The sequence below is a fragment of the Podarcis bocagei genome, assembly GCF_964188305.1.
Source record: "Podarcis bocagei genome assembly, chromosome: 14".
NCBI lineage: Eukaryota > Metazoa > Chordata > Lepidosauria > Squamata > Lacertidae > Podarcis > Podarcis bocagei.
This window is the reverse complement of record NC_138139.1, coordinates 27,814,890-27,829,857: the sequence shown is the minus strand read 5'-3', so window position 1 is coordinate 27,829,857 and position 14,968 is coordinate 27,814,890. Positions and strand designations below refer to the sequence as shown.

Genomic DNA, 14,968 nt, shown 5'->3' with positions numbered 1-14,968 from the left:
CGGGGGAAGCGGGGAAGCGAAGCGCTTCGCTTCCCCGCTTCCCCCGGACCTCTTCTGAAGCAAGGGGATGGGGGGAGATAGCGATCTCCCTGCAGCCCCTTGCTGCAAAAGACGTCGGGGGAAGCGGGAAGCGAAGCGCTTCGCTTCCCCGCTTCCCCCTGACGTCTTTTGCAGCTGTTCCGAAGTGGGGCGGGGGGCGGGGTCACCTGCCCCAGCCGCCCCACTTCGGAAAGCTGTTCCAGGAACAGCTCCATAGGAACCTCCATAGGCGCCCGTCACCTCTCCAGCCAGGAGAGCGCGCGCGGGGCTAAACCAGCCCCCCGCGACCCTCTCCCAGCTGGAGAAGTGACGCGCGCCTATGGCAGGAGCCTCCATAGGCGCCCGTCACCTCTCCAGCCGGGAGAGCGCGCGCGGGGCTAAACCAGCCCCCCGCGACCCTCTCCCAGCTGGAGAAGTGACGCGTGACTATGGCAGCAGCCTCTGAAGGATGCACCGAAGCCTGGCGTGGGGGGGGGGGCGGAGAGACCTTCTCCCCGCGCCAGCCTTCGGATGGCTGTCCTGAAGACTTGGGGTGGGAGAAGGGTTTTCCTTCCCACCGCCAACATTCAGAATGCTGTTCTGAATGTTGGCGGTGGGGAGGAAAAACCCTCCTCCCACGCAAGCCCCGGGAACAGAGGGAAAGCGCTGCGCGCCTTCCCCTCTGTTCCCGTACCTGTCCTGAAGGCTTGCGGTGCGGAGAAAAGCCCTTCTCCGCACCGCCAGCCTGGCAAGCGGTTTCCCTAGGAACGCATTAATTGATTTTCAATGCATTCCTATGGGAAACCGTGCTTCGCAAGACGAAAAATTCGCTAGACGACAAAAATTGCGGAACGAATTAATTTCGTCTTGCGGGGCACCACTGTACATGGCTCCCTAAAGCACATCTTTTGTACAAATCAAAAGCCTGAAGAGCAAAAACAGCAAAGGCAAATGATTTGGGAAGTGGGGGTAGCTTTGCGCTGGGACAGAGACCCAACTAGACACAGCAACCCTGGCGATGCCAAAGTTAACTCACTGGAGGACAGCGGCCATATCGCACCAAGAGCAAAAGGCACTCTGGACTGGAGCACCATCCCCGAATGAGAGCCAGTCCCTCCCCACCCAATGCAACCCACTCATCTGGATCTCATTAAGAGCCCTGGCCCTCGGCCAAGACGAAACACAGTCGGCAAGAAGGGAGGGAGGGAGGGAGGGAGCAAGCTGGTTTCAAAACAAAATAGACTCCAGACATCTGGAGAAGTTGAAGGGGGTAACCCGAGAGGCCTCGGCTCTGGGCTTCATCTCCAGTCACTTGCAAGGAGGAGGAGGAGGAGGCCTGCAAAGGCGCAGCTGCAAGGAGACTTTGATGGGGAGCCCTCTCTTGAAGAAGACCAAGGAACAGGGACCCAGAATGCCATTTAAGAATCTTCCTGGCTGTGATCCTGTCTGCACAGCACCTTCAACCAAGCAAGAATTAGGCTGTGTTCAATCCCCACGTCTTTCCCCCCAGAGTTACTAGCAAGGGGGTGTACAAGCAGTAGCCATTAGCCACGATGGCCACGCTCTGCCTCCGTGGTCAGAGGCAGTAGTGCTTCTGAGTCTTCGCTGCTGGAAGCCGCAGGAGGGGAGAGGGCTCTTGCGCTCAGATCCTGCTTGTGAGTTTCCCATGGGGGCACCTGGTTGGCCACTTTGAGAACAGGATGCTGGACTAGATGGGCCACTGGTCTGATCCAGCAAGGCTCTTAGGTTCTTAACTGAAAACACTCTCACCTCTCGTATGGTGCACAAAAGTTGCTTACTTAGAAATAATTCATAAAATTGTGGAGTTGGAAGGGACCCTGAGCATCATGTAGTCCAATCCCCTGCAATGCAGGAATATGCAGTTGTCCCCTATGCATAGCTGTCAACTTTTCCCTTTTCTTGCGAGGAATCCTATTCGGAATAAGGGAATTTCCCTTAAAAAAAGGGAAACATTGACAGCTATGCCCCTATGGGGATCAAACCTGCAACCTTGGGGTTATCAGCACCACACTCTTATTAACACCTCCAATCTCAGAATAGATTCCTTCCATCTCCTAGTCCCCTAGACTCCAACTCTAAACGTGCAGAGCAGGGGTGATCGATGCAATGCCCTCTGGAAGTCACTGGACTCCAGTTCCCATCAGCCTCAGCAAGCATGGCCAGTGGTCAGGGAGGATGGGAGCTGTAGTCTAACACTACCTGGAGGCAGTGGCATAGCGTGGGTTGTCAGCACCCGGGGCAAGGCAAGTAATTTGCGCCCCCTAACCCGTGGAGAGAGTGAGTGAGCCAGGTAGGGGCAGAGAGCTACGAGTGCGAGCGCCCCCCCCCAGATGTTGCGCCCGGTGCGGCCACCCCCCCCGCACCCCCATGCTACGCCACTGCCTGGAGGGCCACAAGTTAGCTACCTACCCTCCCCCCCCATACAATGGATTAAAAAGAAGAGAGAGAAGACAGTCCCCATGCGAGATGGATTGAGCAGCTAAAACAGAAGGGGCCCTGACACTACATCACCACCAGGGCCCCAACCTGGAAAATTCAGCCATCTTTGCCTTATCCACAATGGAGAAGCTTGCAGGATTTCCTGCACTGATGTCCCCTCCCTCCCACAGCTCCCCTTTCTCAAGGGCATGTAAGCCGAGTCAGCCCCCACAAAAAAGTGAGATTTGGACAATTCCCCCCTCTTTTCTAGCCACCCCAGCACCACATACAGAGCTGCCTTGTTTTGACAGCACAACAGGACTTCGGGGCCTGCCTGTCTTAATGGATCTTGCGTTATCTTGCTGCTGGTTTTGCTTGCTAGTCTGTTTTGCTTTTTAGAGTCAGCCCCCTCCCCCTTTTAGATTTTACTTTTGTTTTGTACAGTTGCCAGTCTCCTGCAAGCTGCCTTGTGTACTTTTGCAGAAAGGCAGGGTATGGATTCATTAACAACAACAACAACAACGAGGACCTGACCTGTATTCGGCCCCCCAGCCCTTGACAAAGCTCATTCGGATCGTGCACATTCTCGTCAGCTGGTAGACGGCTTCAAAGCCCTGGTTCACAGACTGGGCCAGAAGGGCAGCAAATTCCTGGTTGTTAAAAATCTTCAAGTTACAACCTGTTGAAGACAAGACCAGGGCAAATGTCAACATGCAATTGCTGAAATGTGGAGACACATGGACAGATTTGACTATTTATTTATTTATTTATTTATTGTTTTGCTGAATGAGATGTGACAACACACTCCTCCACAAGCCAGAACTTTGTAAGAAAGGCAGCAAGGGCAGTGAACACAATGGCAGGCACCATCCTGCAGACACCTGCCTCAAACCCCTTGCAAGGTCAGGAAGATGATCGAAAGAGGAAGGAGGGGATAACCCTGAAAATGCCAGCCATAACCTTGTAATATTTACTAACAATGCAACGTGCTTATCCTCTTCCCCGCTTCCACCCCTCCCCCCCAAAAAACCCCCCAACCCTGCCATTTTAACAGGAAAGGAAGAGTGTTTGAAGATTTAGGGCAGATAAAAGAAAGGACTTCTATGCTCCACAGTCAAGAGGCAGCAATGCTTCTGAATACCACCTGCTGGAAACCCCAGGAGGGAAGGAGAGACCTCTCATGCTCAGGTCCTCTTGTGGGTTTCCTTCTGGGGCATGTGGTTGGCTACTGTGAGAACAGGATGCTGGACCAGATGGGCCATTGGCCTGATCCAGCAGGCTTTTTTTTTTTTTGCATTCTAAGCCTGAAGTCTGCCCAGCCCAGCAGTAAATGATGCTGCAGACTAAGACCCAAATCCCTCCCCATGGAGGTTAGCCTCCACCCCCGCCCATTGCCAAGTGGAGACTGGGGGTGCCTGGGAGAAGAAGATGCTCTCAGCATCATGGCGGAAGCACCTGCGCTCAGTTCCGGTAGCAAGCTGCACAGTCAGTTCTTAATGCACACTAACAAACACAAAACACCGTTCACTCCCTTCGTCACCCACTCAACGTTCAGAGGAGCTCCTTCCTCCGAAGTCCAAGTTTTTGATGCACGGGCCCAGCTGCGAGCTAAAACTCCCTCTCTTTAAAAAAAGTTTCACAGCTGCTCTGGAGCGCAGGGAGGCAGGAAAATAAAAAACTTTTCCTGTCGGCTGTCAAACACATGACAGCGTAGCCGCGCTTTGCTCAGCGCCCCAACCAGATGAACTCCCAAGTCTTGGCAGGCGCAGAGTTGCTGATCTAGGCACAAGCTCAGGCCAACGCCTACAGATACACACACAAGCACAGCCTTCTGATAGTGAGGTCAGAAGGCAAATGAAGGGGAAACTGCAATCCCTAGAATATATCCTGTCAAGTTCTTTCTACAAATCCGACGGTACAGGAGCTTCCCCAAGCTGGTGCCCTCCCAATGTTTGGGACTGCAGCTCCCAGTGATCAAAACACAAACTTGAGGAAAGCTGTTCCGAAGGACTTTGCCATGAAAGCCCAGTTAAGGAGCAAAATAAGTTCGGTTTGAGGACCTGTGTTCAAGTGGAAGATTTGCAGAATTAATATATTTGCATTGCCGCAAAAAAGGGAGACTTCTTCTCCAGAAGCGGAGTGGGTGACATGGTGGGCTCTTGTGCTGGAGAAGACTTCCCCATCAATGTTGTTTGGACAGCTGCCATTGACCCATCCACGGGGGACCCGGAGAACTTGGCTGTGCTTGAAAACTGGTGAAACTTGGTCAATGAAAATTGTTCTGGAGAAGTGGATAGCACTTCCAAGAAATGAGAGTTCTTGGGGCATTGGGTGCTGCACCCCAAATGCTGTAGTTTGGGTAGCATGGACACAGCCCTGCTCAGAAAGCTGGCAAGGGTTACAGGTAAGGGTTGGCACTTGTCTCCCACCCACCAAAAACAGACCACATCTATTCCTCCCTTGCAGAGTTTCAAAAGTCATGGCAGCTGGTGGATGGGGCCTTCATAGGGACAAAAGACATAGTGGCAGGCATGCAGCAACAAAGGACGAAAGCCACTCGTGAGTTACCTGGTGGGATCTTGCACACAGTGGCCGGATGCCACCCATAGCGCTGGTTGCAGTTAGGAGACTGGACAAAAATGGCACTGTCGCTAAGGCACTCAGCGAACACCTCCCCTCCGATGTAATATAGCCTCACTCCTCTCCCTAGGAAAACACAGGGCAGCAAAGTCAGGGCAAAAGCAGTCAAAAGGCAGGGAAGGACACATTTGGAAGCAATCTCTCTCTCTCTCTCTCTCTCTCTCTCTCTCTCTCTCTCTCTCTCTCAAATGGCTTGGAAGCTATCCTGGGGGCACCTGCCCCGCCACTGCAGACAGACAAAATGCTGGGCTGGATGAGACACTTAGTATGTTACCCAGCATGGAAATCAGGTGTTTAAATTTTATCCCTGCCTTCCCCACCCCCCAATAAGTCACATGGTTGCTCATAATTAATTTTCACGGCCAGCCTCCAAGGTAGCCCAGGGTGGGTGGCCCAGCCAAATAATAATAATAATAATAATAATAATAATAATAATAATAATAATAATAATATTTTTTTATTCATACCCCGCCCTTCCCGGTTTAAAAAACGGGCTCAGGGCGGCTAACAGCAAATATAAAACATTGATTAAAATGTGACTTAAAAACAGCATAAAATACAACATAAAATGCAGCTTCAATATCAATAAAATTCTAAAATTCAGGGGTCATTTTTTTGGCAGGGGGAACCTAGTCAGTAGACATCAAATGATCACCAGGGCTAACTGGCCAAGTTGGTCCTATTAGGGCCAGAAGGAGACCAAGGAAGAATTTAAATGTGGGGTCCCAGAAAGGGTTTCTTCATAGAAGAGGAAAGGGAAAAGGGAATAGAGGATCAGGCTAATTCAAACTGAAGGCCAGGCAGAATAGCTCTGTTTTACAGGCCCTGCGGAAGGAGATCAAGTCCTGCAGGGCCCTAGTCTTGTGTGACAGAGCATTCCACCAGGTCGGAGCCATCACTGAAAAAGCCTTGGCCCTGGTGGAGGATAGTCTGGCTTCCTGTGGTCCTAACTCTCCACCAAATTCCACCACCAAACTCTCCTCGGATGCAACAAGGCAAGAGACGCTACCGATGTGTCGCCTGGTGAGCTCCACCGCTGCGTTGCGGTTGACGTTCGACAGCAACCCGAGGCAGAAGCGCTCAGAGTTTGAAGGGTCGGTGAAGCCGTCCACAGTCATGGAGGGCTGCGACGCATGGAAAGTTTCCCCGACACGCTGGTTGAGCTCGTAGTAGGAGATGGAACACCAGAAGGCAGGTTCACAGTAAGTGACTGGCTGGAGATCTGCAAGAAATGAGAGGAGTGAAAATTTGAGAGGGGCAAATATTAATGCTTCGTTGGTTTTAAAAACTACACAACACAAAGTAATCAACAGAAAGAAAAAAGTAAAAAGTAAACAAACATTCATTCCATAATTAGTGCTTGTTGTAGTTAACAATTTGTAGTTGGTTTCCACATGACCTCCGATCCCCTCATTGTGGTTCCCAAGCTCCATTCTTTAACTACACACTAAGCTTTGTCTCTTCTAGGTTATTTCAATTACATTGATTTTATCGAATTATCTTATTACACGCAGAAAGTCAATCCAAGCCTGCCAGCGGATTTTTGTTTTTGCAATGTTCTTTTAAATAAACTCTGTACACGTCCCACTCTCTATTAAATTTTTGATCAGTAACTTCTCGAAACCTTGCTGATAATCTGGCCAGTTCTACATACTCTCACATTTTGTTTTGACAATTTAGTTTGGATGGGGTAGCATCTCCTTTTCAACCCTTTGTGATTAAAATTCTAGCTGTTACTGTAGCATACATGAAAATTCTCCTAAATTTCTTTAAGATTTCATTGCTCATTATTCCTAGCAGGGAGGCCTCAGGCTTCTTGGGGAATGAACATGTAAACATTTTTTTTTTAAGTTTGTTGTAGATTATCTCCCAAAATTCTCTAATTCTTTTGCAGTTCCACCACATGTGGATCATTGTGCATTTCCAACAGGTGTTTGGCCTAGATCTAAACATTCTGGTCAGTTTAACAGGTGTTAAATACCACCTGTAGAGCATTTTCATGCAATTCTCTGTTAAGTCATAACATGCAGTCAGAACCTTCTTTCAAATCCAGCCTTAAACTAATTATTAAAACAAACCACGGCTTGCCTTTGCAAGACATTTCCCTGTTAGGTGCCCCACCCACCGGCTTCATATCACTGCCTAGGCCATCCCCGAAACACCTCTATGTGAATTTCAAAAAAGCCCAAGCAGCACCGTCCTTACCCAGATTGTTGTGTGCAGGGGACATTGGATTTGGAGATAAATTTGGAGAACCTGGGTGGGGAGAGAAAGAAGATACAATTATGGTAAGATACTATCTGCCCAAGAAGAATCCTAGTACTCTAGAGTTGCAAGGAACCTAAAGAGTCATCTAGACCAACCCTCCCCATGCAATGCAGGAATTAAGTTGATACCGCTACTATAGTGCTTTTAAAATAGTGATGACATTCATATCCACAACAATCGCTTGAGGAAGTTCTTGGGCAAGTCTGAAGAAGAATTCATGAGGCACTTCTAACTGGGAGTTACCTGGGGTCCCACTGCTGCCCCTTCAGCAGGTGGGTGGGTGACACTGCTGGCACAGGGAGAGCAGGGCACCATCCTGCAGCTGAAGGTGGTGCCCGCCAGCAGATTATAGGGCAGCCAGCGGGGACTGTACTTGCTCCTTCTGCTGCCTAAAGCCTAGTGCAGTGATGGCCAAACTTGGCCCTCCAGCTGTTTGGGGACTACAACTCCCATCATCCCTAGGTAACAGGACCAGTGGTCAGGGATGATGGGAACTGTAGTCCCAAAACAGCTGGAGGGCCAAGTTTGGCCATCACTGGCCTAGTGGGCTTCCCATGCCCAAAGAGACTGCAAGGAGGCTACCCTCTTTCTGTCTGAAATCAGAGAGCGAGATGGGGCATTTGCACCATGCTCTTCTGCCAGGAAAGGCTTCTCAAGTGGCTTGCATACAGCAATCAAAACAAGAGACAGTCACTGTCTGGACAGGCTTGCAGTTCAATTTTTTTTAATGACAACAAGGAAAAAAGGACAGAGAGGGAAGAGGGACCAATAAAACATCAGACTCGGGCACCAGTTCTTAAACTGTTCTTACAATGGCCAGCTGGCACAGCTCAGGGGCAGGAGGTGCCTGAAGGAGCTGGTCTTTGGGCAAAGCTGATGGACTGAACTCTGCCTTCCATCTCTCCCCATGACTGAATGGCTGATCCCAGGTGACAGCTGAGTTGCACTCCAAGACATCTGGAGCCCACCAGGTTGGAAAAGGCTGCACTAGAAGCTCAAGCCTTCACCATATGGCATGGACCAAGACACCTGCTGCATGTCAGTTCCATGAGCACATGCCACTGACGCCAGAGCCATTCTTCGCGTCCCCTCTACCTTTGTATTTTGCATGGGAAACATCTGTTTTCAAATAAAGTTTTAGGAATCAAAGATACGGATAAAAAAAACACCTATATGTTTTCCCATGCAGACAGGGCACTCCAAGGGTACATTCAAAGCCAAAGCCAATTCAAATAATTATGGCCCTGAAGGCATGCGCCGTATAGCGTTTCAGACAGACACCGACCACACAGCCAATAATTGCACACACCAATGGTGTTGGACCAAAGAGGGTTGAGCGTGAGGCCTACCAGCAATCCCACGCCGGCCTCCTCCCACCTGTGTGCTTATGGCAAAAGACGATAAATGTGTCACTCATTCCCCTTTTAGAAACCCACAAGCATTCTTCAGCCCCAGCTATGGCGAGGGAGATGGCAAACGATACGTGGCAGGGGTGTTGGCGTGGATTCTCCCATTCTCTCTTTCCAACTCGCCAGTTCTCCCTTGACCAGCCCTTGTTTCCCCAACTTTTCCCTTCCTCTTCAGCTGTAAATGGAAAGAAGTGTGGAGCCAAGGTGGTGTAATGGTCAGAGTGTTGGACTAGCATCTGGGAGACCAGGGTTCAAATCCCCACTCGGCCGATGAAGCTCACTTGGTGTCCTTGCGCCAGTCACTGTTGCTCAGGCTAACCTAACCACGCAAGGTTGTTAGGAGGACAAAATGGAGATGGGGAGGATGCTGTGCCAGCCTGGAGGAGGTGCAGCAATCAGGCCCAGATCAGGCATGATGCTGTCTCCTCAGTGCCCTGATATGGGGCTTCTGCCAGTGGGATTCCACACCTTTGACAGGCAGAACTGAGAACTGCATGCCAGAGGAGGGATGCCAGCATCACTCCATGGGCATAGGCTGGTGGAGCTGTCCAGGCTGGGCAGAAAGAGATCTCTGTCCCTTCTTCCACTACTACCCTGCCCACCTCTAGGCATGATGAATCAGGGGTTTGAATGACAGCCTAAATAAATAAAGAGATATGGAAGACTCCAAGCCAGGTGGGAAAGGGGCAGTGGGTGGAATTCAGCTAGGTTTTCCCTCAAGTAAAGGTAAAGGGACCCCGGACCATTAGGTCCAGTTGTGACCGACTCTGGCATTGCGGCGCTCATCTTGCTTTACTGGCTGAGGGAGCCGGCGTACAGCTTCCAGGTCCTGTGGCCAGCATGATTAAGCCACTTCTGGCGAACCAGAGCAGCTCATGGAAATGCTGTTTACCTTCCTGCCAGAGCTGTACCTATTTATTTACTTGCACTTTGACGCGCTTTCGAACTGCTAGGTTGGCAGGATTTCCTCCAAGTAAACTCATTTAAATTAACAGACCTAACTTGGACTTCTTGAAATTAATGAACATGACCAAGTAATATGTGGCTCCATGCTACCCCCATATACAGAGTGCAAGAGACTGGGAAAGAGATCCCTTCTAAGGAGTTTTCAAACTCTGGTAGATTATTCTGCTAAAATGACAAGAGAGATGAGCACAATTCCATCAAATGTCACATATTAATTTCCAGCGTGATGTACCTGCATCCATGCTATGGTTCATCTGATGGTCACTGGTTTCTCCATCCTCACTCAGATAACCAGGAGGGGGTGTTTCTGCAAGTGGGTGGGGGGAGAAACAGAGCTGTCATAAAAATCAAGCAAAATTCAGGAAATATGAGCACTTATTTATAAACAATGCTGCCCTTGTCCAATGTCTCGAAAAGAACTTTATAATCCATCACCTCCTTAGAGTAAATGCTGCAAGATCAGTAGCTACAGCTTCCCCTTTTACAGACGGGTCAACTGAGGCTTCTCTAAGGTCCAGGACTTACGAGGACCTTATCCTGAGCCCACTCTAGACTCCAGAGTTAATTTTCAGAAGACCTCCTTCCCCATGCTCCTTTATTCACTGGGAATGGGAAATGAGTTAAGACACACGGGCTCTTTCTCTCTCTGTTCGGAAGCAAGAGAAAAGGAACAAGAAGTTGAAAGCCCTGAGGCGACAACCTTCAATGCTAAAGTTACTTCCTTTCGATATAGGTAGATTGGCGACACATAGAAGCAGAAATGTTAATGTGTTCCGAGTGTCTAAGCTCAGAGGTGGGCAGAAAATAGGCCAGATTGACTGGAAGATCTTGGGGTGATTTGCCGTAGATCAAAGCAAGGATTTCCAATTCCCAGCTGCTTAGCAACATTTACTTATTTAATGACAATAGCAGCAACTGAAAAGGTCTCCCCACCCCCAACAAACCAGGTGGCTGAAAGAGAATACTCAGGCGTTAGAGGGGCACCAGACGTGGATATCTGGTTCTTAGTTCTGGTATTGATCACAAATTCCTGGACTGAACATGTGCTCAGAGGCACTCTGGGCTGAATCCAAAGTAACACTGAGTAACACACCCATCGCACAAGCAGAAATCCTTGAGTTGGATACCACCATCTGTTGCTTAATTCACAGCTCACCATTATTTTTGTACCTGGGTCTGGTAGACCTGGGGAGCGGGTGGTTCTAGTCAAAGGAGACAATGTAGATCTCCCAGGCCTTGATCCTGGTCACCTCTGGTCTCGCCAACAGAGCACCTAAGCTGTAATTCCATCCACCCAACGAAAAGGGTCCGCACACCACTTCTGTTGGGGCAAAGCATACCATACCTGGAATGTAGTTGCTTTGAGGTTCTATGCCCGCTGGGAAGTTAGTGTTCTCTGGAATGGAGTGGCTATAATCATCCAGTGGAGGAAACTCAGCTGGGATCTCTGTATGCCTCGGAACCAATACTGGAGGTAGCACTGAAGAGGTAAGACAGCCAAGGAGCAAATGTCAGCAAGAAGTCTAACAACAAGGTCAGCAATATTGGGTGCAATTCCTGTACAATGGTGGGTTCAATTCCACCACCTGCTCTGGCTTCCAGTGTCCCAGCCTTCTACACAAACATTAAAACAACAACAACAACAACAGAGGCCCGTTATAGTACCTGGTGTCTCCACTCTTTGATAGTGATACGGATTCACACAGACTTCATCCTTCTTCATGTTAAAGGCGTATTCACACATCTCCATGGCTCGCAGTTCGTGGTGGCTGTGAAGATCTGGCCACCGCCAGAGCCGGCAATAGATAACATGAGGGAGACCCTTGCGGTGGGATACCTGCAGCCGGCCATCCAGGGATCTGAAATGTTGGAAACGAAAAGGCAATATTAGAAGTGGAAAAGGCAGAGGGCTTTGGTTTGAGAGTTCTTCCCTACTGAATAGAAGAATCTTATGGCAATTAGAAGGAAATGAATCCACAGAGACAAGTTGGTTGGTTATTAATGTATCGGCAGAATGGCACTGCACTGTTGCCCACTTTGTTCACCAGCGGGGTGGGAAGAACAGGACAACCAGACGTTTAGATCTTGCTCTCCTGAAAAATCAAGGAAGAAGGAATAACCACTGCACCTAGATCCAGCCTACAAGAGATTTACTTTAGCATGTACAGCCAAGAAGGGGTAAGCAGGAGGCACATCACCCCAAGAACGAAAGAAGGGGCTATTAAGCTTCTGTATTCTTGCCTGTCACTATTATTTAGGCACTCCTCTCTCTAACTCTCACACGCTTGCAGGCATTGAATTTTTAAAGTGTTTCTCCCAACTCTCTGTACAGAACAGATTAACAGCAGGGAGGGCATTTTAAAAACACAAGAGCAAAGGGATGCAAACATTTAGAAAGTAGCAGTAACAACAAAACTGCAAGGAACATGCAAAAATTAAGATTACTCTGAGCTGGAAATCTCCGCTCCATTATTTATTTATTTTCCCTGGCATTGTACAGTTAAAGACTAAATTATATAAAGTTTCTTAAATGATTAAAAAAACACACAGCCATGTCTGAAATGTTGAGGTTATAAAACTCTTCCCTGTAGCAAAATTACAGCTCTTGCAACATGAGACACCTTTTGCAGAAAGCTTCATAATAATTTTTGATTTTAAAATGCACCGTGTGATTGGAAGTGAACCGCAGAGGATTCCTGGTTTAAAAGCAGAGCAATGTAGAACACTGGCAGAGAATTCCCCCAGGTGAAGAAGCCTCCAAGCATCCCTTCCCTGCACTCAACAGAGGCTATTCCAAAAGAGGTGGAAACAGAACCATGGCAAACAAGGGTCTTCTAAGGAGGCCAAGCCAAGGAAGCAGGTGAAGGCAAGAAAGGTGGCTTATCTCAGTCATGCCAAAATCCATTAATCTCATTTTTCCAAGCTCCTTCTATTTCCAAACTTAAATTCAATTTTCCCCATTTCCACAACAATTCACAATTTTTTAAAAAAGTTCTCATGAAATCTCACCGGCGTTTTAGTGTGAATGTCTCACATTGAACATATTTTTATATGCAGCTTTGACTAATACACACACTTTTTGCAAGCAATTTCCCCCCAAAAAAACATAATGCATTTTCAAGCACATTTGAAAGTATATGCATTTTTGTACACATTACTTGGCTGGAGAACAGCACTACAAAATTCAGAGAAGTGCAAAGTTTCAAAAGATGGCTGTGTTTCATCGTTTGCCTATTGTTTTGAAAAGCACAACATTGGTTCAGCTTTAAAAAAAAATCATGTAATTTATTGAAAATCAAGACAGTATATACAACGTATTCCAAATCAGCAAAATCAGGCGCATCTTTAAATCTGAACTGAACTAAATCTCTCCCCAATCCTTACTCTCGGCTCTGCTTCACTCCCCCCGCCTTCTGCGCCAGGATTAAAATTACAATCGAAGCCATATTCCAAGTGGCTCTTTAAGAAGTCAGCCATCAAGGTCCAAGCCAGCACAAACACAGTGGCCAATTGCAAGTGGACGCAAATTCTGCCAACGCCCTACTGTGCTGCTTCCTTACCTACCATTTAAACAGCCTCCCCAGCACACCAGATCCATTTATTTGGGACAAAACCGGTGCCAGCTGGGAAGCTTTCCCACGCCCATGGCTGACTGGCAAGAGCCCTGTTTTCCTACTCAAGCTCCTCCATGAAAGGTTGCAACGGTGGTCAGCCCCGTCCAGCATCAGCACTGCCATTTCCTGTGGCAGGAACTTTTTAAAGTTTGCTCTCATAGGCTAAAACCGAACCCAAGCAAACGTCCCAAACATCCTCCGCCCTTCTGAGCTGTGTCTGGGCAAGAAGAGATGGAGGTGGGCAGTGCTGTCTATGACACACAGGGGAAGGTGGAGCCCAGCTCAGTTATTCTGGGCTGACCCCCAACCAACATGAACTAGATGAAGGAACATAGCTGGATCTGCATTGAGAGAGAGAGGGAGAGGGAGGGAGAAGCGGGGATACACTTTGTGGGCAGGCCGAGGAGTAAGAAGGAGCTGGCCTGCCAGAAAGTGCACCCAACAGTTCCAGGGAGGGAATTGCAAGGCACCCAAGAGCACCATCCATTATCTACACCTGGGCAATCACGGCAGAAGGGTTGTAGCTCTGGAGCAGCATTTCCCAAACGGAGGTCTCCAGCTGTTTTTGGACTACAACGCCCATCATCCTTAGCTAGCAAGACCAGTAGTCAGGGATGATGGGAATTATAGTCCAAAACCAGCTGGAGACCCAAGTTTGGGAAACACTGCTCTAGAGCATAAGACAAGCCTGCTGGATCAAGCCAATGGCCCATCTAAGTCCAGAATCTGGTTCTCACTGCGGACAATCAGATGCCTGTAGGAAACCAGCAAGCAGGATTCAAGCACAAGACCCCTCTTCCCCTCCTGTGGTTTCCAGCTACTGGTGTTCAGAAGCACCAACTGTGTCAGCAGAGTATAGCCATCCTGGCTAGTAGCCAACAATAGCCCTCTCCTCCATGAATTTGTCTAATCCTCCTTGAAAGCTGTTCAGGTGGAAGATGGTAGAGCATCTGCTTTGCTTGCAGAAGGCCCCAGGGTCCCATCCCTGGCAACATCTCCAGAAAGTCTCTTTTCACAAAAATCCTGGAGGGCTGCTGCCAGTCAGGGCAGACAATATTGAGCTAGGCGACTCAGCACAAGGCAAACCAACATGTGGCTACATCATTTTCTTTAAAAAGGTTCCATTGCCCCTTCCTCCCTGCCTTCCTCCTTTCATCTTCCAGGTTGTTGCAGTGAGTGTGGTTGGTGATTCAATTTCAGCATGGCAAAGACCAATCTATGCAAATTGAGAGAGAACGACCTCTCATCTCAAAAGCACTTTGGTGAGTAAGCTAATAATCCTCATTCCAGATCCACTGGAGTCGTGAGTCTCATACTGCTAAATTAAACACTCCTTTGAAAAAGCAGCAGCGATTCCAGGCATACCAATTCATTCACGTCTCAACACCCTACGTGATCCAGCAGGGAGTTTCATCAGAACAGGAAGAGAGCAGAATGTCAAGGAAATTCTCTGGCGTGCTGAAGAAGGAATTGCTTAATGCAGCCTTTGTCAACCTGGTGCACATCCGCTTCAGCCAGTATGGCTGTGCTCCTATCAGCTCCCAAAAGCAGATGACTGTGCTGGTTAGGGCTGATGGGAGTTGAAGTCCAACACATCTGGAGGGAGGGCACCAG

The 14,968-nt window shown here is 48.7% G+C and overlaps 1 protein-coding gene across 1 annotated transcript in view; it reads right to left on the bottom strand.

Annotated features, from left to right (window-relative positions):
* The window catches only part of SMAD3 (SMAD family member 3), a 63,579-nt gene that overhangs the window by 8,110 nt on the left and 40,501 nt on the right, over positions 1–14,968 (bottom strand). The window contains exons 2-8 of the mRNA XM_081171234.1: positions 11,406–11,599; positions 11,086–11,220; positions 9,973–10,047; positions 7,303–7,353; positions 6,107–6,319; positions 5,026–5,163; positions 2,992–3,136 (exon numbers count right to left, since the gene is read on the bottom strand). Coding sequence (XP_081027360.1) covers positions 2,992–3,136; positions 5,026–5,163; positions 6,107–6,319; positions 7,303–7,353; positions 9,973–10,047; positions 11,086–11,220; positions 11,406–11,599 — 951 coding nt within the window. The remainder of the gene's footprint in view (positions 1–2,991; positions 3,137–5,025; positions 5,164–6,106; positions 6,320–7,302; positions 7,354–9,972; positions 10,048–11,085; positions 11,221–11,405; positions 11,600–14,968) is intronic.